The sequence below is a fragment of the Prunus avium genome, chromosome 6 (assembly GCF_965620075.1).
Source record: "Prunus avium chromosome 6, drPruAviu1.hap1.1, whole genome shotgun sequence".
Lineage (NCBI taxonomy): Eukaryota > Viridiplantae > Streptophyta > Magnoliopsida > Rosales > Rosaceae > Prunus > Prunus avium.
Window position 1 is genome coordinate 13,151,604 of NC_142289.1, and position 25,630 is coordinate 13,177,233.

General features: G+C 36.6%; 3 protein-coding genes and 2 pseudogenes across 4 annotated transcripts; all 5 read right to left on the minus strand.

Moving 5' to 3' along the window:
- Positions 1–5,761: 5,761 nt before the first annotated feature.
- LOC148293700 (protein CYSTEINE-RICH TRANSMEMBRANE MODULE 9 pseudogene) lies at positions 5,762–6,269 on the minus strand (annotated as a pseudogene).
- A 2,372-nt stretch (positions 6,270–8,641) lies between these two features.
- Positions 8,642–9,262, minus strand: LOC110774560 (protein CYSTEINE-RICH TRANSMEMBRANE MODULE 6-like). The gene has a single exon (XM_088254378.1). The coding sequence runs from the start codon at positions 9,076–9,078 to the stop codon at positions 8,854–8,856; it is 225 nt and encodes a 74-aa protein (XP_088110504.1). The 5' UTR covers positions 9,079–9,262; the 3' UTR covers positions 8,642–8,853.
- A 2,094-nt stretch (positions 9,263–11,356) lies between these two features.
- On the minus strand, positions 11,357–11,975 carry LOC148293701 (protein CYSTEINE-RICH TRANSMEMBRANE MODULE 6-like). Its single transcript, XM_088254363.1, has one exon. The coding sequence runs from the start codon at positions 11,791–11,793 to the stop codon at positions 11,569–11,571; it is 225 nt and encodes a 74-aa protein (XP_088110489.1). The 5' UTR covers positions 11,794–11,975; the 3' UTR covers positions 11,357–11,568.
- Positions 11,976–13,029: 1,054 nt separating this feature from the next.
- LOC110745481 (protein CYSTEINE-RICH TRANSMEMBRANE MODULE 9 pseudogene) lies at positions 13,030–13,705 on the minus strand (annotated as a pseudogene).
- A 2,574-nt stretch (positions 13,706–16,279) lies between these two features.
- Positions 16,280–21,440, minus strand: LOC110745484 (ARM-repeat/Tetratricopeptide repeat (TPR)-like protein). 2 transcript variants are annotated; one of them, XM_021945584.2, is made up of 4 exons: positions 21,164–21,440; positions 19,164–20,204; positions 17,719–18,652; positions 16,280–16,733 (listed from the first exon to the last, which is right to left on the minus strand). In XM_021945584.2, the coding sequence occupies exons 2-4, from the start codon at positions 20,154–20,156 to the stop codon at positions 16,720–16,722; spliced, it is 1,941 nt and encodes a 646-aa protein (XP_021801276.1). In that variant the 5' UTR covers positions 20,157–20,204; positions 21,164–21,440; the 3' UTR covers positions 16,280–16,719. The 2 variants fall into 2 exon arrangements, with proteins under 2 accessions (XP_021801276.1, XP_021801275.1); XM_021945583.2 differs by having other exon boundaries at positions 16,280–16,759; positions 21,164–21,439.
- Positions 21,441–25,630: the final 4,190 nt, after the last annotated feature.

Genomic DNA, 25,630 nt, shown 5'->3' on the forward strand with positions numbered 1-25,630 from the left:
GTTGAGACATGTTTAGTTTGTCTTTACTATTATATATATATATATATATATATATATATATATGTGTGTGTGTGTGTGTGTGTGTGGATAAGGGGGGTACCTATGAATAAATGGAAACGAGATTTTAAGAATGTCATCTTTTTATTTTTGGTGAACAAAGAATGTCATCTTTTAATATAAGTAGTAGATTATGAAAGTGCTTTAATTGTTTTATTCAATAGATGTTTGTTGGGTAAAAGTTGCCTATAAACATGGTGAGATGGATGATGATTACAAGTCGATAAAAGATTCTTTTCGAAGAATTGTGTTGCTAACGTCGTCTGTCGATTCTAATGAAAGAGGAAAATAACAGTTTTCCCTCTGAGAAGTACTGGAAATACTGAATCCGCTGAGATGAGATAAAAATTGCCAGGAGCTTTCAAAGGTTAATTCATTTCATAAAAGAAATTACGGGAGCGAAATTGTCAGAGAAAGTCAATGGACAAGTTACCTAGAAATGAATGAGTTGTGAGCTTTTGTCTGATTATATAGGGGGTGTATAGTATTGCATGAGGTGGATGTTCACAACATGAACCAGTACCCTTTCCTGATTAGATCATGATTTGATTGCAAAATCTATAATTTTCCTCATGCCGATCACTTGCTTGGCCTTTTCTTTTGAACGCAACAGGTCCCGAATTTGGTTTCACCAGGATTTGATCGGGGGATTAGAGTCCTTAATAGCGAACAAATGTTGTGAGAGGTACTAGAGTCCCGACATTTAAGTTTGCATTTTGGTGATATTCATGTTTTAAAGGCCAGCTTTTGGAATGTTTTGAAGTTAAAGTTCCCGTCATATCAAGTTGTGGAGGAGGTTACTTGGGAATCCGAGTAGTAGGTGCGGGCCCAGTATCCATTTCCCTTCAAGTGACGAGCATGAAATTTTGAGGATGAAATTTTATAAGGGGGGTAGATTGTAACAACCCGGCCCTAAATTAATAGTTAAATAGTACATTATTCAAGAAAAAGACAATTTTACCTCGGGAATATTTAAATCATTTTAGTGTTGACCTCTTTGTTCAGGGAAGATTTTGGTGAAACTGTAACATCCGGTTCGAAAACGTAATAAAATAATTTAAATAAGAGGAAATAAATTGAAATGAACAATAAAATAAAATGATTTGAATTAATTAAGGTTTTTGAAAATTAAAATATTATTTAATATTAGAAAGGGGCAAAAAGGTCATTTTAAGTTCGGGAAGGAATTTGGAAATTCCATTTGTACCGTTGCGTAGAGTACATCGAGATGAGTCGGTAGACACGTAGTGGGTTCAAATCCAAGTTATAACGAGAGAGATACGATTAAAATTCAAGTATGGGCAAAATCGTAATTTTGCAAAACTGGTTTTAAAAACCAGAATTCTTCTCTCTCTCTCTCTCTCTCTCTCTCTCGTCACGAGCCCTCCACCTTCGTTTTTTTTTTAGGACAGCCAGTGGCTTTTCAAGCCACCACCGCCGCCACAGCTCACGGCTGGCCATAGGTCCGGCCAAGATCGAACCTTCACTGCCTCCTCTCCCCACCTCGGCCAGTCCCAGCCATCATCAACCGCACCAGCCGCCGGAATTCGCCAAAATTGCACCGATTTTGTAGAAACTTACAGCCGTTCGTTCTCCTTCCTTCGGCCACCATTTCCGCCAAACAAGGTATGGATTTTCATCTATTTTTCTAGCTTTAGCTTATGGTTGGGTAGGATTGGAACGATTAATAGCCTAGGTAGATCAAATCACAATCCAAAGTTTGGCCGGTTTTCACTTTGAAATTCCGGCCACTTCCGGTCATTTTTTGGGGTAGGTACAAGAACAAAAGTGGCTCCAATCGATGTCTTGAACCTGTGGTAGGAATCTTGGCCGGCGGTTTGGAAGTTTTTCGACCGCCGGAAATTTATCTAGGCACCCACACGCTACCGGCGCGTGGGCCATGTGGTGGTCCGACATTGAATCCTAAAATGATCCCTATGTAGTCACGAACGCGTAGGTGTGCTCGGATTTCAATTCGGATATTGTTTAAACCTCGAATGGACTTCACCTATTGTGCGTTATCCGGGTTTGATATGTTCAAACCGTTGGATCGCTTCCAATTTTATACATGTTGATCTAGGCACTCCTAGGATCGTGTAGGATTTCGCGGATCTTGAATCGGAGCCCCGGATGTTCCGATTCAATAATTCAAAGTTTAATAAATGATAACTGTCTGATCGTACGATCGTGAGCAATCCGACCGTTCGATTTGGACCAAACTTGCAGGACAGGTATAGTAAACCTTATTGAATTCGTAGGAACTCTCAGATCGGAAATGGGAGGTCGTGGTCCCCACGGGCCCGGTTGACCTGATTTAGGAAGTTTGACCCTCGGTTGACCGTGAGTTTTCCGGGATAGTTTCACCCTTCGAGAAGTGCTAGAACGACCGTATAAACAAGGCTTGGCTAGTGGTGAATTGTTTTTATTATGTGTAGATTATAAGTTTTTTTTTTTGTTTATGTTGCTTCCTGGATAAAAAGGTTATTTTATAAATAATAATGATGAAGTCTGTTGTCGTGGGTTTTATTATATTTTGAATAGCTTGATTGTTTCTCTGCGCATACGAAGGTGATTAGTATTGGTTGTTCATCCTAAACCATAAATAGTATTAGTTGCTTTCGAATGGTTGTTCACCTATCGGGTCCCCAAATTGCCAATTGTGAATGGACCATGCAGTATTGCATTTCAATTGGAATGAATGTTCCTATGTTATAATGGTTTTATACTGTGTATGATTTGGCCGTGAATTAGCCAATTGACCTATAAATGAATTCTGAGCAATTAGGCAAATTTGCATCTAATGTAGTATTATGTATTGTCTTGCTGCACATAATAGATGGATCATGTATAGATAGTAATGCTTTGATTTCCATCTTTTCATGGTTTGCCTCATGGGTTCATGTATGAGTATAAATACCAATATGGTTTTCAACTTCACTACAAGAATACCCCCAGTTGCCTTGGTACAGTTTTGTCGTTTATACTCATGTCCCACGAGTTTCAGGGATGCATGAACCGTGTGGAGCGAGGATGTGCGATCTCGAGCTGACTACATGTCCCCCTAGTTCTGCGAGGAATGCGGCTCGAGTTGACCTTGTGTCAGCGAGGCTTGCGAGGAATGCGGCTCGAGTTGACTTTGTGTTACCGAGGCCTGTGAGGAATGAGACACAGGGAATTGACGGATTAATGTAAGAAACAAATAGAAATATAGCCTATTTCAATTGTAGACGTTGACATTCAGATTTCAAGCAATTAATGCTATTTTAATAAATTTTCCATTTTCCTAATTATATGTAATAAGTTAATTAAATATTTATTTAAATATATAAATATGTATATATATACATTATAAATTAGCCTTATGAGAGTTTAGAAAGAAAGGCTAAAAGTATTTTCGGAACTTGTTTGTTTTATTTTCATTTCTATTTTTACTTATATATATATATATATATATATATATATATATATATATATATATATGGAAACTTAAATCAAGTAATATATAAACTGCTTTATGAACTAGAGGAAATTCAGTGAGTAGCCCATGTACGTGCAAGAATAAACTGTTTGGAGAATTGGGAAAGTTGGAAAGTGTTACTTTAAAGTCTGTGAATGTGATTGAACATATCACTAATATAAGAACTTGGATTGATCTATAATCACAATAAAGTATGACAATTGTCATGAGATACCAGGGCAATATAATAAGATGGAAGAACTACGTGTGGCTTGACCCCTCAGTAAAGGTACGTAGGTAGCTTGGAGTCCCATCCAGGTGTAGCCGCGAACTAAAGTACTTCTGATTGTGTTGGGTTGTTAAACATTGTATAATGGAATTTGAGGAGTCATTTTACGTTAATTACGGTGGGTATACATGATTTAGTTCGAGTTTCATTACTGGCCTTGTAAATCTCCTTATTTGATTCAAGTGTTGTGCCGGTGGTTCTGTTTTGAATTATTGAAGGCCAGAGGCTTAGTTTGTAAACTGCTTGAAGGTTAACTTGTGCGTGCTGCTAGTTGGGGATATTAATTGTGTTTTAACAGGTAGAGAATTTTTGGGAAAAATTCAATTTACATGGGAGACTGTCGAATTTTTAACAAAGGCCAAACCCTAAAGAACTTTGGTTTCCATTAGAAGGGCACATTGGTCTAGTGTGCCCAGCACCCGCCAGGTGTCAGACACACACAGGGTCCGGCGCAGATTCCAAAGTGGAATTTGGGTCGGGTCCTGTCACTTTGTGGTGGGTCTTTGTCGGACAAAATTCTTTGTGCCAGCAACTTCAGTTATGTACTTCTTTTACAGAGACTCCCACAGTTCCTTGCTCTTGTATATATGAAGAGTAAACATCATACAAGGTGTCATTTAGTGAACTGAGAATATAATTCCTATAGAGAAACTCGAAATGTTTCCAAACATCAATAGCATTCAACTTATCTAAAGGTATCATATTCTCTATTGCCACAAGAACTTCTTCTTTGACTACATGAGCCAAATTCAGTGTTGTCAAGTAAAACAACATTTTCTGTTGCCAGCGTTTGAAATCCAACCCCTTTGAATTTCTCTGGTTCCCTTTTTTTTTGTTTTTTGAATTTCTCTGGATCCTTAACATGAGCTTTGACGCCATTGACTTCACACCATTTACAGATTCTCCCATAATGGTTTCTGTCTTTAGATTGTTAGGAACAATCAGTAAATGACTTATATGCTTAGGATCAATATATTAACACAGTGAACAATATTTATATAAAACAACAAATAGTACAAACTGCAAGAATGAAATAATACAGTAAATAAGAGAACATTGACTTTATTTCCAAATTGAGGCTTGTGTTGGCAATGTCTTAATTTCACCCTTTTTTAGTGCTTAAAGTTCAATGGACGTCTATCTCCCAGCATTCAACTATCTGTAAATCAAGGATCCAGCACCAGATCATTGATCTTTGGCGAACTTAGATGTGCTTCTTCTCCAAAAAGAATGCAAGAAAAATATGAAGTTGTATTCTTACGTTGAAAGTTAGTTTTTCGGACGGTTGGATATTGGGTATATATAATACTGTTCTTTAAACACAAAAATTAGAAGGCACCCCTTCAAACACAGCAGTTAGAAACCTGTTCTAATTTAACTTGAAACTGAAAGGATATGTCTTATCCTCTTAATTTGAATTCTATTGTGCAAAAATAAAAAGAAAAACAAATAAATTATTTATCGACCCAACTTTCGGATGAAATCAGCTCGAGCACTTTCTGTTATAAAAGGCTTTGCCTTTTATAAGGCTACGATAACTTTTCTTGTTCTCAGTGCTTTTGGATTGGAGGGTACATGGGAAATAGGAATGATATTGTAGCCAATTACGAACCACCTCCTCAAAATAACACACAAGTGTTCTTGTTAGATATTATCCTTGTACAAATGGAATGCTGCTCATGTGTATAGACGGTATGTAAGTTTAAAGTAGTATCTCCTTTAATACTTATACAATTAGTATTCACATCCATCATGACCAATCGAAACTGAATATGGACTTCTTTTTTAAATCAATACGGGAGGAGATTTGAACTTAGGACTTCTTTTAAATATTCTTTTGTTTAGTTTGACTTTTTAACTTTATTGTATGGTCGGTCAATATGCCGCATAGATGGTTGGGATTTTATCTATCCTCGTATAAGCCTTAGGCTTTTGTCTTAAGCAAAGAATCTGAGAAATACCCAAAACTGTCTAAGAATTTTACTATACGAATAATTACGCAACAACAAGAATTACATAATCGAATAATAACGTAAAAGTTATAAAAAAGTGAGGAAAACATAATTCACAAACGAATAAAGAAATGTATGATTACTGGGCTGAATTCAAGAATCCCATAGGACGACGATGTTCAAAAACAAGCATCCAAGAGACAACAACAACACATGGCAGCACAGCATCCCTTCCAGAAGCCATCACCCTTGGACTTGGTTTCTACAGGTCCATGATGAGCAGAAGCAGGATTTGGAGCATCTCTTTTGGGATAACCAGCAGGTGGCGGAGCCTGCACGTAATAAGGTCCGGGCGCCGTCGAGTAAGGTTGGGGATGAGGAGGGTATGCTGCTGCGGAATTAGTCGACGAACTCATCTTAGTTGAAAATTAAGCTGATTATTTGTAGTTTGGGTTTGGTTTCTTGGATGGTTTGATTTGATGAATGAAGCCCCATTTTATATATACATGAAGAAAACCAGATGAGAATTGGAGTAGATGTTCGTTTCCTAGAAGGTTAAAAATTCTAGTGTCTTAACGCGGGCGACTACACTACACCGCGTTCAAATCCTATTACGTATGTGGAGAAGAAAAATACAAAATGTTTTGTTCTCATTTACTTTTGGACTAGCCAGTGGAAGGTACATAGGAAAGAGCAAATCATATATTATATCCAACTCGTGAGAGGATATCCATTACAGTTGGCTTGTAAAAAAGCTTTGGCTCCTTCTCAAGATAAATTGGTTTTTGACACTTGTCATTTTCATTTCATTTTTATTATTTTTGAGGTTCTTTTAATTTTTTTTGTTTTGAAATTTGACAAGTGTCAAAATCCCATTTGCTTTAAGAATGAACTCCTTAGTTTTAAAGAGCCAAGCTTTGCGCGTCTCGCTTTCTAGAAGTATTCCTCAAGATGGTAACCTACTTCGTTGTTTGTAGGTTAAAGCCAAAACAACTTGCAGTCACTTGATATTTATCCTTTACAAATAAATTACACTACGTTTCACACGTGGATAAAAACTTTTTATATTAAATTTTTTAGTTTCTTTTTTTGCCGTCACATTTGCATCAATGATTTCATTCACGTTTTATAGTTATATAACACTAGTGCAAGCAAGGGCTTAGTCAAGTTGGTCGAGCAGCTGGTAGGCGCCTTCAAGGGGTCGCACCAGCAGCTCAGCATAACCTCTGCAGTCATTTCATGACTTCCAAGACCCCATGGTGGCTACGTCACTGCCTATTTTACCCAACACAGAAACTAACTCAAAAACAAAAACAAAATATGATAAACTCTCAGAAAATTTCCCATTCTTATATGACAACCCCAATTTCCACTACTACCTGGAAAAAAGCCTATCAAGCATAAGATCTTAGTAAGAAACACTGCTACTAGTTAACCGATAGCTTGTATCCATGGCATAAAGGGTGACATCAAAACTGATTTCAATCCCATGAGATGACACATAAATGGCAGTGTCATGGAAATCGCGTCAAGCTCCAGGTGGATTGATTTAAGGATTGCAGACTGTGTGAGGTTGAAGGCGGATTATGTGCCCAATAGGTGGGCAAAATCGAGTGAAGATCAAAGTTGGAAACAAGGTTCTTCAATCGCTACAAGGTTCCAGGAGTATTGCAATGGTCTTCAACAACAACAAGTGTCTGTGGCTGAACTGAACAAGAAGATGACAAATGGCTATAGTGACAACTTCTTTGGATTCACGCTCTGACTTCTTTTTTAATTTTTAATTTTTTTTGTTTAACTTTTCTTTATTTTAGTTATCAAAAGGTTAATTTAGGATAATGGTATAATAGGAAAGAGAAAGATAAAAAAGAACAAATTTGATTAAAAGATATTAAAAAGAAAAAGGGAGTGTAAGTGGAGAAAAGGGCAGAGGGAAAATCAACTCCCTTAATTTTTTAACGTCATAAAGCTTTTCTATTTATTTTTTGCATTGGAATTCATAAGACATATTAAGGAAATGAAACATTAGCCATTGTTTTTATTTTGGGTTAATCGTTTTATTAGTCCTTGAACTTCAACCCGATTTGCATTTGTGTCCCTCAATTTCCAAAATAGTTCCCTTGGTCCTTTAACTTCACTTCCGTTAGGACAAATGGCCCTGCCATCAATTTTGTTAACTTTTTCTGTTAAATGTAGGGATAAAATCGTATTTTTATATTAAAACCAAAAAAATGAAATTAAAAATTATATCTTTAAAATAATAATAAAATCAAATCAAATAAAAAAACCAACCAGAAAAAGAAAGAAAAATCAAGTTTTGGGGAGTAGAAATCGGGATAGAGGGGGAGAGAGAGTGTTTAATTTTAATTTATTATTCATATTTTAATCAATTTTGATACAAAAATACCATTTTGCCCCTGTATTTAACAGAAAAGTTAATAAAATTGACGGGAGAACCATTTACCCTAACGAAACTGAAGTTGAAGGACCACGGGAACGATTTTGGAAATTGAGAGACTCAAATGCAAATCAGGTCTAAATTCAGGGATTAATAAAATGATTAACCCGTTAAGATTGTTGGGTTAAGCAATATGTCCCACATTGGGAATGTAAGCCTCTAAAATATCTTTTATACCATGACCAATGCCCCAATTGAAATGATGGTGTGAGTCAACCATGACTTCCAGTTACTGGATCTAATCCTCCATAAAAAGTAAGAAATTCCACATATTTTGACTAATTCAAGGTGAAAAATGGTGTTGCTCCTTCAATAAACTGGGATAAAGTTGAGCCAAAAGATCCCGATTCAAGATAAATTCATGAGAAAATGGAAGTAAACAATATCTTATATTTTCAATTGATTTTAGATTAGTTGATTTCCATATATTAGCTGCAAATGAATAAATTTTATTATAAGAATCATTATACAATAAAAGAATTGGACAATCGGAATATCACTAAATGGGGAAATCGACATGGCCCCTTCCTTATATAAGTATAACAAGGTAAAAACAGAAATAAATGTGTGAAATAGAATTCACAAATGAAAGATATATGTGATTATTGGGCTCTCAATTCAAGAATCTCCTGGATGATGTTCAAAAACATGCATCCAAAACGCAACAGCAGCACAAGGCAGCACAACATCCCTTCCAGAAGCCATCACCTTTTGACTTTGTTTCTACAGCTCCATGTCCATGGGGATTTGGGGCATCTCTTGTTGGATAACCAGCAGGTGGTGGAGCCTGCACATGATAAGGACCCGGCGCTGTAGAACAAGGCGGGGGAGGGTATGCTGCTCCAGAGTTAGTTGATGAACTCATCTTCGAATAATATTTCTAAGGGCCTTCAAAGTATTCTATGGAGCTAGAAGAAGAAAATAATGAAAACAAAGAGAAATGCTAAATTGGGTTTGGTTTATTGCCAAAGTATTGGATGGATCTAGAAGCAGAAAGTAATGGAAACAAAGTGAAACACTTAGCTGGGTTTGGTTTTGTTGGGTAGATGATAGATGAAGCTCAATTTATAGATCAAGAAAAGCAGATGACAATTGTTGGAGTGGTTGTTTCTGGGAAGATACATATTTGATATCTTACTAGTGTCTTTTACGCGGGTGGCTACAGTGTACACGGTGTAACTATGTGGGGTAGTTCACACCCCAAAAAGAAGAAATAAGAAAGAAAGATTTAAAAAACTATTAAGCAAAAGGCAAATGGGCCCTATTCTGTTCTCATAATTACTTTTGGAGTGGACGACCTACGTAGGAATTATATTATGGAAAATACTTCCCTCCATTCCCCGTAAGTAAAGGAAGAAGTTTTGACATTTACATTAATGGCAGTTTAATATGTGTGTAGAAGTTTTTTTTTTTTGTGTTTTCTATGAATTATTTTTGCACATGTGTCTGTTGGCGTGACTTATGGACCATTGACTTTCTTTCCTTACACACCAAGGATTCTCATTATAATTATATGTACAAACTACATAAAACCCCCCAACTGATAGGGTCATTTACAAGTTCATACCCGATTTTGGGATGTTAAATATGCATTTTCAACTGAAATTTACATTCTCCCACTAGAGAGGTAAAATGTCAAAGTGTATTTTATTTTTCTTGGACCGTCGAATTTTTTTTTCCTATTGAATTTAATTAATGTTATTTTTAATTTTAAGTTTTTAACGTCATGAGCCGCACCTTAGTCCCCTTCAACCAACCGCAAGGAAGCTAAGAGGGGGAGGTGACCACTGCCCCTCCTCCCCTTCGCCCATCTTCCCCATCATCTCCTCATCTCCCCTTCTTTTTCTCCCATCTTTTCTCTTCCTCTTATCCCCTTCCCCTCCCCAAATAGTCTAGATCTGTTTGGATCTAGGTCTGTTTGTCTGTTTGTTTTGTTTGGTTGTTTTTGCAGTGTTCTAAGTGACTGGTGTTGTCTTTGTCTCGACGGCGGCCAGCGACAGTAGTGACGCTGGATTGTGTCTCTCATCAGGAGAGTTGCCTAGTGGCTAATATTTTGTCTATGTTTTAACGACGGCAGCAGCAGCGACGCTGGTGGTAGTTGTTGGGATGTGGTGCTCTTCTCTACTCTGTGCCAACTGAAGAACTATGCTTGGTCATAGGAGTTTTTCTTTGTCAGGTTCTGAGTTGAAGTGGAGTGCTTCTCAGGAGTCCTTTTACTGTTATTTCTGTGTTCCTCCTCCGTGTTCTCTCTTGGTTTCTGCTATGGTATGCCTTGCAGTTTGTGTGGGTGTCAAATGACTATTATTTTGCTCATAGAAGGCTTCTTTTGATAGTTGGGATGTTCTGTGGTCCTCTCCTGTCGGTTTACTATTTGGGGTTTCTGCAGTCCTCTCATATGAGTCTACTGTGTTGGTCTCTAGTTGCAGTTCTCATTGGAGCTCTTTGTGTTAGTTTTCATTTTTTATTTGTTATTTTATTGTAATGGTTCAAAGTGACCTGAATTGGACTCTCTTGTTAGTCCATGACATGTGTGGTACTCTTTCCTCCCCTGGGGTTTGTCCCATGAGGTTGTCTTACGAAGGTTTTAACGAGGCCACTATATCATGTCACTTGTACGTCTTTGGTTCTTTGAATGAATTCTCTTTCTCAACAAAAAAAAAAACGTCATAAAGCTTTTCTATTTATTTGTTGCGCATTGGAATTCATATGACATATTAAGGAAATGAAACATCAGTCATTGTCTTTATTTTTTGTATTATAGTAGTTAAGATTGTTGGGTTAAGCGATATGTCCCACATTAGGAATATAAGCCTCTAAAATATCTTTTATACCATGACCAATGCCCCAATTGGTTCTATACATGTGACCCGCTACCACGAAAAAAGAATTGCAATAGCTAAATGATGGTGTGGGTCAGCCATGACCTTCAGTTACGGGATCTAATATATCCTCCATAAAAAGTAAAAAATTCCACATATTTTGACCAATTCAAAGTGAAAAATGGGGTTGGTCGCTCAGTGGAATTGGGATAAAGTTGAGTCAAAAGATCCCGGTTCAAGATAAATATAATTCATGAGGAAGTGGAAGTAAACAATATCTTATAGTCATTGTCAATTGATTTTAGATTAGTTGATTTCCATATATTAGTTGCAAATGAAGAAATTTTATTATAAGAATCATTATACAATAAAAGAATTGGACAATCGGTAGTATCACTAAATGGGAAATCGACACGGCCTCTTCCTCATATAAGTATAACAACGTAAAAACAGAAATAAATGTGTGAAATAGAATTCACAAATGAAAGATATATGTGATTATTGGGCTCTCAATTCAAGAATCTCCTGGATGATGTTCAAAAACAGGCATCCAAAACGCAACAGCAGCACAAGGCAGCACAACATCCCTTCCAGAAGCCATCACCTTTTGACTTTGTTTCTACAGCTCCATGTCCATGGGGATTTGGGGCATCTCTTGTTGGATAACCAGCAGGTGGTGGAGCCTGCACATGATAAGGACCTGGCGCTGTAGAACAAGGCGGGGGAGGGTATGCTGCTCCAGAGTTAGTTGATGAACTCATCTTTGAATAATATTTCTAAGGGCCTTCAAAGTATACTATGGAGCTAGAAGAAGAAAATAATGAAAACAAAGAGAAATGCTAAATTGGGTTTGGTTTATTGCCAAAGTATTGGATGGAGCTAGAAGCAGAAAGGAATGAAAACAAAGTGAAACACTTAGCTGGGTTTGGTTTGTTGGGTAGATGATAGATGAAGCTCAATTTATAGATCAAGAAAAGCAGATGACAATTGTTGGAGTGGTTGTTTCTGGGAAGATACATATTTGATATCTTATTAGTGTCTTTTACGCGGGTGGCTACAGTGTACACGGTGTACCTATGTGGGGCAGTTCATACCCCAAAAAGAAGAAAAAAGAAGGAAAGAAAAAAAAAAGACTACTAAGCAAAAAGCAATGGGCTCTATTCTGTTCTCTTAATTACTTTTGGAGTGGACGACCTACGTAGGAAAGAGCAATTATATTATAGAAAATACTTCCCTCCATTCTCCGTAAGTGAAGGAAGAAGTTTCGACATTTATATTAAATGGCAGTATAAGTTTTTCTTTTTGTGTTTTTTATGAATTATTTTTGCATATGTGTCAAACTATGATTTGCAATAAGAAGGAATATCTTCTCTGGGAAAGTGGCACTTTCTAGAAGTAATTTTTTTAATATAATCCTGGAAGTAATTTTTTTAATATAATCCTGGTTGTAGAAATCAAATGTTGCTCATGAGGTGGGAAGAAAAGCATTCCTCAACAGTGTTAATCACTCACTAATCTCATGATGAAGATTTTGATCAGCAAGAATTTAAAAATACCAAATTCTAGGCTTATGTTCATACGAAAAATTGAAGATGAATGATGCTTCAGATTGAAGCTCTTGATGAGCACTGGGTGCTTTCCGTCTCATCAGACCTCATCTTATGGGCTATTAGTACATCTTACATCAAATAAAGCTCTTGTAGTATTTTCAGTACCTTAACATACCCATTAGATAAACACCTAATTATCATCTACATTACATTATGATAAGATAGGATATGCGCACATAACTTACAATTTATCCTCAAAGTAGTGTTTATCCCAAAATTCCCCTAGCAATAGGCCGAAAGGTTGTATTAGTTGCGAGCGTTCCACTATTAGTACGAAAGAAAGTATAATAGAAAGATAAATAAAAGGAATCAGACCTTATTAGAATCCAACCCGAGATAAGGTAGCAAATTAACTAAAAGAGAATATATGACAAAATAGGCCAAGAAATGGAGATCAAATTAACATCATCAACTGAGGGACTGATATGACCGCAAGGTGAATTAATTCGAAACCATTCATCACGTAAAAAAGAAAAACCAAGTAATAGTAAAATAGAAACTCAAATTACATTTAGATGAAGTTCAAAAGCAAGCATCCAACAGACAGCAGCAACACAAGGCAGCAGCACATCCCTTCCAGAAGCCATCACCCTTGGACTTGGTTTCTACAGGTCCATGAGCAGCAGCAGGAGGATTTTGGTCATCTCTTGTGGGATACCCAGCTGGTGGTGGGGCCTGCACATAATAAGGTGCAGGGTGTGCTACTGTGGTCTGAGTAGTAGCTGAACTCATTATCACTAAAGTAGACGACGGAGAGAAGAAATCAAAGTGATGAAAAGAATGAACAGGTCAATACTAATAAATCAGGTAATGGGTTATTGAGAAGATTGCAGATGATGAATTTATATAGAGAGAGAAATTCATTAAAGCAGCTGAGAATCGGAGTGGATTGCTTCTTAGAACTCAGAAGGCGGCGGTAATATTTTTGGTTGCTTTTACCGGGCGGCAACAACGCGTACGTACACAGGGAACAAAAAATAATAGGACGATTACAACAAGGCAAAGGACTGCCGCTTTGTTCAATGGGCTTCGATGTGTAAGTTGTAACTAGTCAAAGACCACAATCCCCAAATTTCCTTTCGTTTTTGACTCCATCTGAATTATATTTCTAGGTATAAAAAGAGATGGTGATGTATGAGAAATTCCGTGACACCACCCCATACATGTTATAATCAAATTCACCCATGTTATAACGGATTGGCCTCTCAACTCGAATTCTCACGAAAAATACTTTAGCGCGAATATCATATCACCGCGTGATGATACTAGCTAGTCATATTTGAACCACATAAAAATAGTACATATTAACAATAGCTTTGTTGCATCTAAACCGGATTATTTGTGTTTAACACTAGCTCGGCAAGTTTATTATCCTTATTAGTCAAGTACTGTATAGATCAACCCTAACATATACGTACCAACTTCATATTGCTCAATTCGAGTTGTGTACTTACAACGTCATGTTAAAATTATCACATGACTTTCATGGCAACCTCTGAACTATGGTGGGTGTTCTAGCAGCCAAACCTTAAAAAATAAACAAAGACAATGATAACAATTGAGCATTGCACCAAAGATCCGAAACAGTGGGGGAACTGCCATGACAAACCTCCAATATACTTACTCAAACATTATCATACACTGTACACATCAACATTAATGTTGTTTGAACCAAAAAAAAAACATTCTTTTCTGAGAATTTAACCGTAATTTTCAACGTCTAGTACCTAATTATTATTGAACATCCACTAGAACTTAGAATTCTGAAGATGCACATGATTTTTTTTAAAAAATCAATGGTGAGTCTCATGTTCGTTAATACTGTGTGGATTCCTTCCAATTCCATCATTCTTAAGAGGTTAGTCAAATAAGAAATTTTGCAAATTCTGTAACTCTACATTTTCTTGGTACGTACTTTCAAATTTCTCATCCAAACGCCATATAACCATGAAGTCAAAATTCAAGCACTAGACATATATGCATTACAAGAATCGAGTACTATGAGTGCAAGGTGCTGACAACTAGGTAAAGTACTTCTGTAACTATTTTTTTCGTGAAATAAAGAACAAACAATCACACTAACGACAAAAAATTTGACAAGCAGTAGCGTCTAACGAGCATCATCCCAAACCCTAAAAACCCAAAAATAAAACAGAAAAAACGAGAGAAAGAAAGAAAGACAGATGTATATGACATATTGGAGTGAATGATGGGATTCAAAAACAGCAGCAGCAACAGAAGCCAGCAAACCAACGCTTCCAGAATCCGCCATCCTTCGTCTTGGTGTCGGTAGGTCGATGAGGAGGAGGAGGAGGAGGATTTGAGGCTGCTGTTTTGGGACAACGCGCAGGTTGTAGTTTTGAAGCCCACAAGTAAACAGGCTTTGGTGGTGTTGCCCACTTGTAATAAGAAGGTTCAGGGTATGCTACTGTGGATGCAGTACTTGAACTCATCTTTAAAAACCAGGAAGAGGCTCTTCAAAACCCGATAGGTCTGATCTGATCAAAACAATGGAAAGAATATTGGGAAAATACTAATTAACTTGCTGGGTGATTGGGTAATTGGTGGGATGAATTTATAGACAGAGACGAATTAAAGGAGGTGAGAATTGGTGCCTTTTAACGCGTCTACTTGCTTGGGGGAGAAGTAAGTCGAGATTTCAAGTACCACTAGACAAGGAATTCTACTACTATAACTATTTGTATTCTTTTTGTTTTGGGTTTTTTTTTTTTTTTGGGTGTGTATGTACTAGAATTACTTTATTTTGTTATACAATCGAGAATCTAAATTACTGCAAAGTAATTTAATATACAGAAATTGAGGGTTCTAACTTTAGTGCAAGAGGCGGACTTACTGTCTTGACCAACTGACCTAACCCACGTATACATATATTAGAATTACTTTTGTACACATAAAACCAGTAAAAAGGCCACTATCCAGTAATTAATCTTCCTATTTTACTCTATCGTGTGAAAAAAACGAGATGGTGTGATTAGTGAAGGGACTACTTCATCTAATTTCAAATTGTTTTTTAATTGATTTTTTTAATTATTCATATTAATAATTTTCTGAATTATTTATTAATAAAATTCTTAATTACAATTTTATCCTTGTATAAATTACTTAAAATGTTCGACCAAAAAAAAATTACTTAAAATGACTGAAAAGAAATTGGCAACCCCCAAACTTTTTTCACGGTTAAAAAACCTAAAAACAAAAGCTAAGGAAATGTACTTTTATGATGATGAGTTTGAGTGAGAAAAGCTAAAACTCAACAAGGATGCCCTTATTGGTGGTATGTTGATGATAAAGGGTCTATCCCTCAAGTTGCAGAAGTCTCGGAACACTAGAAGAAGAAGATTGTTGAGTATTTTTCTTTCTGAGGCCAATGATCTGCTTGTTCAAATGTTTCCTCATTCCTAAAGTTGAAAGTTAAAACTCCCACTTCCATAATGCAGATGACACCAATAAGTCTCTGTAATACCGTACACAAAGTTGTTTCTATGCTTCTTGTTGAACAATGTATCATGGTAAAATTTTCCCTAGAATAGATGCATATGGACACTAACATGAAAATACACCAAAAAAATAAGGTTTTGAACATTTGATTAACTCAAAATGGTGTAGGATAAAGAGGTAGCAGAAGAAAATCACAATTGCCATTCAAATGCTGATGAATGGTAGTTCAAAAGTCAAAACAAAAACCCCTGAAGTTTTATATACACAACCCTCTTAAATCACTCAAAGCTCCACACTTTCTAAACTCAACTTTCTCTCTAGACTTCAAAACCTTATCTTTTCTACACTTGAAATTTTACACACAAAAAAAATTGAGAGTAACATTTAAAATAAGCACATAACAACCTTAAATATTTGACACAAATTGACCAGAATATGTTTCCTTTTTCGGCATTCTTTCAAGACAGGTGATGAAAATTGCTGTTGAAACCTCTGTAAGGCTAGGTGATCCTGAAAATGAAATCACGTCAATCAAAGCTTCGTCCAAGTTTCCATTCTGTTGCTGTCGCTGCATTGTGCTCACGTTTGATTGGTGATCACCACGTCCAAATTCATGGCTCATCTTCCGCAAGCTGCACATTGTATCCATGCTTTAGGTCTGTAACAAGTCAAGGTTTCCACGTAAAATGTTTAGATGTTCAATCTAATATGCCCGCATTAAAATACAAGAGGGTTTTGCACATGTTAACTAAAGCTTAAGAAGGAAAAGACAAAAGGTTGACAAAAGAGTATATGACAGTCGCAATAGGGATTCAAGATCAGCAAGCAATGGAATGTTGAAAACAACTCAATACCATCAGGAATTGACTGAACTTTATGACTCCAAGGTGAACTCTTTCACAGCGTAAAATTTTAAGTAACAGGTTTAAGTTTGACCAATTAATGGATATGGAAATACAAATTTTGATAAGTTTACAACTATTTATACATAATATTCTATCATGACATAATCCCAAAGACTAAACTTTATCAAATATCCATCCAGTATTACACAGATATGAACAAACAATTATCAAACTAGAACTAACACTCTTGCAAATTCCCATTCACCTACAAGCAAGATTACACGAAATTCGTCCTCCTTCGATTTTCTTTAATCTAAGAGAGAAATCATGATTTACTTGTACTTCAGAAATAATATGAAAAAATTGAGGTTCCTACTGTCAGACAACCAGTAGCTCCAAAAGCTTAAGCTGTCAAAGAATGGGTCAACAATGTATATTAAGCTCACACCTACAAGTGGTAAAATCAATGTGGGTATGAGTTGGATATGATATACACATGTATAGTTTACTAACCAATTTGGCCGGCCAATTACACCATCTACACAAAAATCACTGAATGCGTAAAGGAAGCTTCATTGAAGAGATGGTCTAGCCACCAGAAGGGATGAAGCAAGAATGTAACCATATATTACCAGGACCAGGGAAATGAAGGAACTAATAAAATAAAGGTGTTAGGTGGTGGAATATTTACTCCAACCTAATTGTATTCCACCAATACTATACAAAAACAGATTAAATGTTTATACCAAGTATTGAATATGTTTAATGATACCTTTCATTGAAGACTTATCATATTTCTCTTTCCTCTCATCATCATTCTTCCATTCACGATCATCATTCTTCCATTCACTATCATCTTTCTTCCATTCACTATCATCATCATCCTCATCATCATCATCATCATTGCCCATTTCATCTCTTCCATCATTTCCTATATCGCTCTCACTTGCTGTCTCCCATTCGGAATCATCGGTCTCTCGGCCATAGATGTCACCAGCATCACCCTCACAGTGGACACCCCCATGTTTGATAGCTGCCTCTCTAAATAACCAAGCTGCACGCATCTGCTTTTTAACCAATCGTTCCGCATAGTCAGGAACCTTATTTTGCCTCAACGAGAGATCAGGATCATTTGACTGAGAGCACTCGTTTATGAACAGAATGGCATCTAACAAACTCTCTTTTGCAAGCCCAAGCATGTCATAAGCCTGTGCTCTTCTCCAAAGACTTTTGGCATGACGGTTCAGTGGGTTGTGAAGACAAAGTGCACGAGTAGCATCACTAATAGCTGCCAAGGGCTGTTGCAACAGAAGATGACACTGTGCTCGATTACTGTAAAGAACAACTCTCTCCTTTTTGGATCTCATTGGACACAATGCCAACGCTTCTGAGTACTTTGATGCAGCTCCAGATATATTTCCTGATGAAAATAATGAATTTCCTTCAAGCTTGACCACTAGAGCTGCTGCCTGTTTAATATGGAGATCCTCTTTAGGCATATTCTTTTCCCATTTCAATCTCTGTCTGGAATTCAACAGTTCCTCAATCAATTCCTTCGTTCGGTTATTGAAAGAGTTGCGTCCTGTCCCTTGTGACTGGACACATTCCTCAAGAACATTAACAATGGAATCTCCAAGCTTCTTGTGATCACCCAGAGTTGTAATCTCCGCAAGGTCAACAAGTGCAGGTACAGCCTTATCAATCACCTATATAATAGTTTCAGTAGCATTAGGTACGTTATACATTATGATGTCATACAAGATATATATACTACAATAATAGGTTAGTTTATGAAGTGAAGTATTCTGAACTCGTGCATACAAAATGTAATAGGGCAATATTTACAAATTCTTTTCAAAGAAGATGATCACAATTACTGAAATTGGAGAGAAACTCTGAGAACATCTCTTCCACCAATGAGATTTACAAAAACTTAAACAGGACAATGCAGATCTTCATAACTTCTGCTCTGAACCGGTGGTAATATATATGATGCATCAAAGCATTCGTGAAGGAAAAAAAACACTTGATATGATATGACAAAAAAAAAAGTTAAATTATTGGATAACATTAAGGAATATCAATCAGAGAAGTTGGATTTTCCATTACAAAAAGGGCTCACCAATGGAATACCAGTATCATGACGTGCATATAATAAGAAAACTAAAAGAAACAGTAGTGTATGCACTATGCAGGACCAGATGAAGAACCACTAACCTTATGACATGTACTAGGGTCTTGAAGCAACCAAAGAAGACAATCAATAGTCATATACTGCCAATCATCTGATGACCGAGCAATATTACACAATGATTCGATAATACCAGGACAGCTAGCAACAGGTCCTCTACCCAACTTATGATGGCAGATTGTTCTTAATAAACCAATACCAGCTGGTGAGTTTTCATTAACAAGCCCACCCCACATGCCAGGTAGTTTTGTTAAGAATTCAGGCTTGCATATGGTAGGAAGAAACTCTGGTTTAAAGGCAAAGCAGTTAATAAGCTGGAGGGACCAGCATTGTAACTGACTTGCCCATTCTTCTGCCTTTCTGGACTCCATTTCAACACCTCCCATACCGCGGGTGAGCAGATCACAATGATAGCTTAACCTTCTGTCAACATACTGGTAAAAATGAGAATAAACGATTTCTAGTGAGCTCATTGCTAGTTGAATGGAAAGCTCAAGAATTTCACCATGACTTGCTACAGCAGGAAAAGTGCTGGCATAGGTAGCCAAGTGCCCTAAAGCTCGAACTGCAACTCTCTGTTCAACCCAAGTTAACCTTCCTCTCAAAAGTTCAACTAAGGGAGGGATTACCCCAGCATGCACAGCACTTTCTGCAAATTCTTCCATGTTCATGGTGTATGACCCAATAATATGGGCTGCATAATAAGGAATGTATATATTCTGGTCATGAGAAAGCCAGCGACGATTCTTTAGACCCTTCCATATTAATGCAGCCATACATTCAAAGATGCCAAGCTCGATGAACTCAGGATCATTTGGATGTGCCATGGCAGTGTTCCAAAGGCCACTGATAGGGAGAACTTGTCCATCGTCATCCTGTGCAGGAAGCTCTCTAAAGAACTTCAGAATGCTTGCTCTTCGCTTGCTTGGATTCCCTTCCTTCATGACACAAAAGAAGCATCCTGGGTATGGACAGTCAGAAGACACTTTATCCATGTTCGGATTACAACTTAAGATCATACAAAGCAGGGCAGGTCAACTCTTCATCTCTTAGCTGAATCAAATTAACTACACGAACAGAGAACATAATTAACATGTTAGCTTGGCATCGATCGAAAAACATACATAAAATAATTACTGCAGCAGCGAGGAGAGGATGTGTCAGTCAAATAACTCACTCGTTCAGGTTGGTGCATTTTAAGTCTTCGTTAAACATGACCAAACTATCTGAAATAACTTTTCCTCATCTCACTTCCATTGGAATAATATCTCGATTCCCAATTCCTAAGTCCATCTTTCTCCATATTGTTGTTCATTAAAATTTGCATCTTGGTTAAACTTTTGCAAACCATTTACCACCCCACATTTAATCCTAAACCCTAAAGCATAACCACAAGACTATCGCACTTCAACTCTAAGGAATTCCACTGTACCATTAACCATTGCACTCTCTCTTCTATTCCACCCATCCTGTTAACCATTCACCGCCCTCATTCTTATTAACTCACAATACCAAGCCAACAAAATAAAATATATATAATAAAATAAAATCCAACAACAATCTGAGATGCCAAAAGCAATCAATCTTTAGCAATGAGTAGTGAGTATCAATTCCACATTTCTCAATGTTCCCAATCTGACATTTAAATATTTGATATATACTCAATCTTGATCCTACTAAACCTAAAACCCCTTAGCCCTGTAGGCCTCTCTGAAAACCAATAATTAACATGCTACTAAAGCCTATATAGCCTTTGCTTGTCGTACTTGAAAAGTAAATGTAAACCACTTTATGCCTTATTAAAGTAATCAATTTCGAAGTCCAGATTCAGAATCAAGTTACAGAGTGACAATTCCAGCACAAACAATCAGCAAAGGTACAGCCTTTTGGTAAACAATTAGATCTAAAACGAAAAACAAATGGCAATTTCAAATTGTTTAATGAGATCCCATCTCTAGAAATGCCCCAATCATAAGGAAAACAACATGCGGAAGCAAAAACAAAGGAGGAAGAGGAAAATAGTTACCTCTGAGAAAACCTGTTCTGTAGAGATGAGTGAACACTTCCAACAATGAAGTAGTGATACTGAGCTAAAATGAGACAATGGGTAAGAAAAAGAATCCAAAAATGATTTTTGGGTTTCGAAAAAGCCGATTGCTTTTGCTCTTCTTTTTCTACTTCCGCTGTAGGCTAGCCGAAACACGAAGAGGAGAAGAAGAAGAAAGTGGAAGAGAGTGGAGAAGAGTGGAGCTGGGAAATGAAAACGACGCTGTTTTGGAAAAGGGGTTTTGATTCGGACAGCGAAGAAGACTGATTGCACTGTTTCAAACTTCTAAATTAATAAATCCAATTCACCCGGAAATATTTTGACTTCCCAAATTGAAATGGAATGAAAACGTATCGGCTTCGACCACGCGCGGTGTTTATGGAGGGTGGGGCCCAGCTGAGGGGCTTAAGATAGAGCGCGTGAAGATGGCAACCACATTTCGCTCGAGTGTTAATAGTGCGGCAAGAAGACAGAAGTGGAGGCAAAGACTGAAAGAGTAACAGAGTAAACGTGGGGGTGGGACGGTACATCAAATTTTTGCTTTTCATTTTATTTGATGGGGTGCTGCTGGTCCCATTTCCTTCCACGCCTTGTCCTTTTGTCATTTTTTTTGAATTCTCAAAGGATTCAAACGTTGACGACACCAACCGTACCATAATTTATCTAAATACATGTATCATGTATACGCATCTAAAATGGAAGAAGTCATATGGATTATGAAAGTTAGATAGGGTAATCAAGGAATGAGAATGGGATCAAATACTCCCCAGTTGATCTCATTCCTGATTTTGAGGATATTTAATTATAGATTTAACATGAAATTCACATAAGTTTTAATTTCATATGTGTTAGTATACGCATGAGAAGTTAGGAATTGGAATCATTCCAAGACCCATGTATTCGTAAACACATGAGAAGTAAGAATTAGAACCATTCTAATACACATTCCTAATAAGTAAACGTGTGTGAGAGTGTGATCGTATTAGGGTGGGCAAAAAGTTTGCTATCTAAACTAGGGTTGAGCAACCAAACCGAACCACACCACACCTGTAAGTCTGGAATTGCAAACCCAACCAACCTCAACAATGTGTTGTCTTTTTATCGACACAAAATTGACAAATGCTTCAACCGACTACGATCGATTCACTGAGAAATTGGTTCGGTCTGTTCAGTTTCGATGAGCAGTTACGACAGAGAAATGAGGTAGAGAGGAGAGCAAGCAAGATTCGATTAAATCAGGAGTCTCCTCTCCAATTCTAACAGAGAGAGAGAGAGAGAGAGAGAGAGAGAGAGAGAGAGAGAGAGAGAGAGAGAGAGAGAGATGGGGGAGAGGGAGCATGTATAGAGAGTTAGAAGAAGAATAAGAGAAGGCCAATACACAAAGAAACATGAAGATAAGGCGTAGAGTATGAGAGAGATATGGTGGGTTGTTATGGTGTTGAAGGTTTATGGTTTGTGATCTAGGAATGCAAATAGGGAGGTGCAATGTGGAGAATGTAGGTTTTTTACGGAAAAAAGTGAGGTGTGGTTCAATTCAATTATACCGCCAAATTTGAAATCTCAAATCGAAATTGAACCGATTTATAGACATATTTGGTTATGCTTATTTTTAAAGGAATAAAATAAAAAATCACACCAAATCAAATCGGCCAATTTGGTTCTATGAGTTTTCTCAATTTATCAGTCTCAACGCCGAGCTCTAATTTAAACCATAAAATTTAACTATTATATACTTCTTAAAATTTCTTAATCTTTTACTATAAGAAGTTTTTCAACTATTAATTTACGATAAAATGTTCCATTTGATGTATACACACACCCACACACAAAATGTGTTGGGGAAATTACAATCAAGAAAGTTTTTATAAAAAAAAAATTTCTCTTTTAAGAAGTGCTTAGATATAATTAGGTTGAGACGCATATATCTCACTCTCTTTAAGGAGATTCAAGTTCATTGCAGTTTGGCAAAGACGACGAACTGGTGTGTCAATATATGGAAAAGATTAGGCAAAGATTCTCGACTGTAATTTTAGTTGTAAGGTGAAGGTGGTCTCACCATTAGAACACCGAGCAACAACACGGTTGCATCAAATGAATAACATAATATAACACGCCCCGTCCTTTATTTTTATTTTTTTGTTTATGAACGCCGCGTCCTTTATTTAGAGTCTTCTACAAACTGCTCACGAGATGCGTTGAACAATTTCGTTGGAATTAAATTACTCCTCTTAGGAAAAGCAAAATGATGAAAGATAGAACACGTGATGCATAACTTTACAATTTTTGGTGTGAGACTCCTTTATGTTCACGAGAGCCGGTATTTATAAAATTCAGATAATTGGCTAGCAAGGTAACCTAGGTCTGCATAAGTTAACTTCCTATTCAAAATTGATTACTTCACAAGATAAAACTTATCTTATGCTCCAAAACATCCAATTTTCCTTCTCTCATACGAATCTTGAAAAAAAACTTAGACAAATTGAAAACTATTTTGACATCTAATTGTGATTAAAAAAATTTAAAAAAAAATACGGTGCTTACATTGAAGTTGCCAATGGGGTCTAGCCAGGGGCTTAACTTGCAGAACATAGATGTCTAGTTCGAATCACCATAGCATCATAATTGTGTGTGTGTGTGAGAATTCTTCTATGTAGTTTAAACTATCGTTTGTGGCTAAAAAACACTTAAATTACAACAATTAATTGAGTTGTCTTGTCTCAACAACTAAAGCTTTATGTTTAATGATTGCAGCGAAAAACCAAATACTCCAAATCATGATCAATTCAACTGTGTCGAATGGAGATTTGGAGTTATCTTAATGATTGTCACCCAGGCACTGAAGAAAGATTTCGGCCAAATTAAAAACCTCAGTTAATGGGCCATGCTCTAAAATGGGCTTTTCATCTTGCACATTTGGGCTTTAAGACTAGTAAACAATCTTAAAAACCCTTTTTTTAAAAATCCAAAAATAGCATATAAACTTGTTCTCCAAATAGTGACAGGAAATATAAAAACAAGGCCAAAAGTCACTTTTGGTCCCTATAGTTTGGTACTTCAATTATTTTTTATCATGTAGTTTTAATTTTGTCAATTTTGCCATTGTAGTTTCGTATTTGTAACAATTCAATGATATGTTAGTATTCTTGTCAATTTCTTTAACGATACAAGGGGCAATTTCGTTAACCCAAAATTCTTGAGTGTAAAAACTTGTTTGAAATTCTCCCCATTTCATATTAGGGCTCGCAATTCAACCACTAATCCCAATTTTTGAAGAACCCTAAACCCAAATGACCAATTTCAAGTCCAAATATGAAATTATGGGAGTTTCAGACGAGCTTTCATGCTTAAGGATTATGGGTTGACAAAATTGCCCTTTGCACTATCAAAGAAATTGACATGAATATTAACTTGTCCTTGAATTGCTATAAATACGAAATTACATAGTCAAAATTGACGGAATTGAAATTTCAGGGTCAAAAGTGGTTAAAGTGCCAAACTACAAAGACCAAAAAGTGATTTTTAGCCTAAAAATAATGTACACTAGCTCTCAACAAACAATGTCTTAATTATATGCATTCAAAGTCAATGTTTCCCCAATCAACGGGGTGTAGCTTGGTGAAAAAGAGCCATGATTTGCAGACTATAAGTCTTAAGTTCAAATTCCCACGGCATCATAGTTGTTTGTGTGTGTGTGAGAAAAATCCATCTCCCTTGTAATTTAAACTATCGTTTGTATTGAATAAACAAATGAATGCATCCCAAAAATATTTGACCTTGAATGGTATCAATGCTGTCCTTCTGATGATAACAAACAAATAAAAAAGTACTAGTATGTGACAAATGAAATAAATAAAAGGGCTCTTAGGAAGGTGCATGGTGAAAATGACCAGGAGCTTTTGTCACATGATGTCAATAGAATTTAGGTATGTGGTGGAAAATAGTAGTTGGCAGGCAGTCGCTAGCTTTCAAAGACTCCAAATCTCCATTACTTGACTTGACAAGGATATAACGGAGACCTATTACTTATAAATGTACAGGACAAAATATTAGGATAAAATTAGTGCAAGCAAAATGTCGGTTGTACAATAACCCATGCAGCAACCGACACCTACCTCAATCCAGTCGGTGCAGGAATTCATTATATGCCTACTAATAAATATCGATGAAATTACGAATCAGAACAATGTGTATATTAACAGATATTGGAAAAAAATAAAAAATAAGAATGATTTCAATACCCATTTTAGTTAAAGAAACACGTCCCTTGACCTAAAAAAACAAAAAGAAACACTTCATTGAGCATTCCTGGATTTTTGAGGAGATGTGACAAGCAACCTCCCATGGAAAATCCACATGTTCCCAAATTAAGTACACATGGAGATGTTCCCAAATTAAGTACACATGGAGAAGTGTATCAACTAGAATTAAAAAACAAACTTCCAACAA

Coding starts and splice junctions, on each gene's coding strand:
- LOC110774560 (XM_088254378.1), bottom strand. CDS start 9,078: ATGAGTTCATCAACTAACTCTGGAGCAGCATACCCTCCCCCGCCTTGT.
- LOC148293701 (XM_088254363.1), bottom strand. CDS start 11,793: ATGAGTTCATCAACTAACTCTGGAGCAGCATACCCTCCCCCGCCTTGT.
- LOC110745484 (XM_021945583.2), bottom strand. CDS start 20,156: ATGATCTTAAGTTGTAATCCGAACATGGATAAAGTGTCTTCTGACTGT. Junction 18,653..19,163: donor ACCCTAGTACATGTCATAAG/GTTAGTGGTTCT, acceptor ACTATTATATAG/GTGATTGATAAGGCTGTACC. Junction 16,760..17,718: donor TGATAAGTCTTCAATGAAAG/GTATCATTAAAC, acceptor GACTTGTTACAG/ACCTAAAGCATGGATACAAT.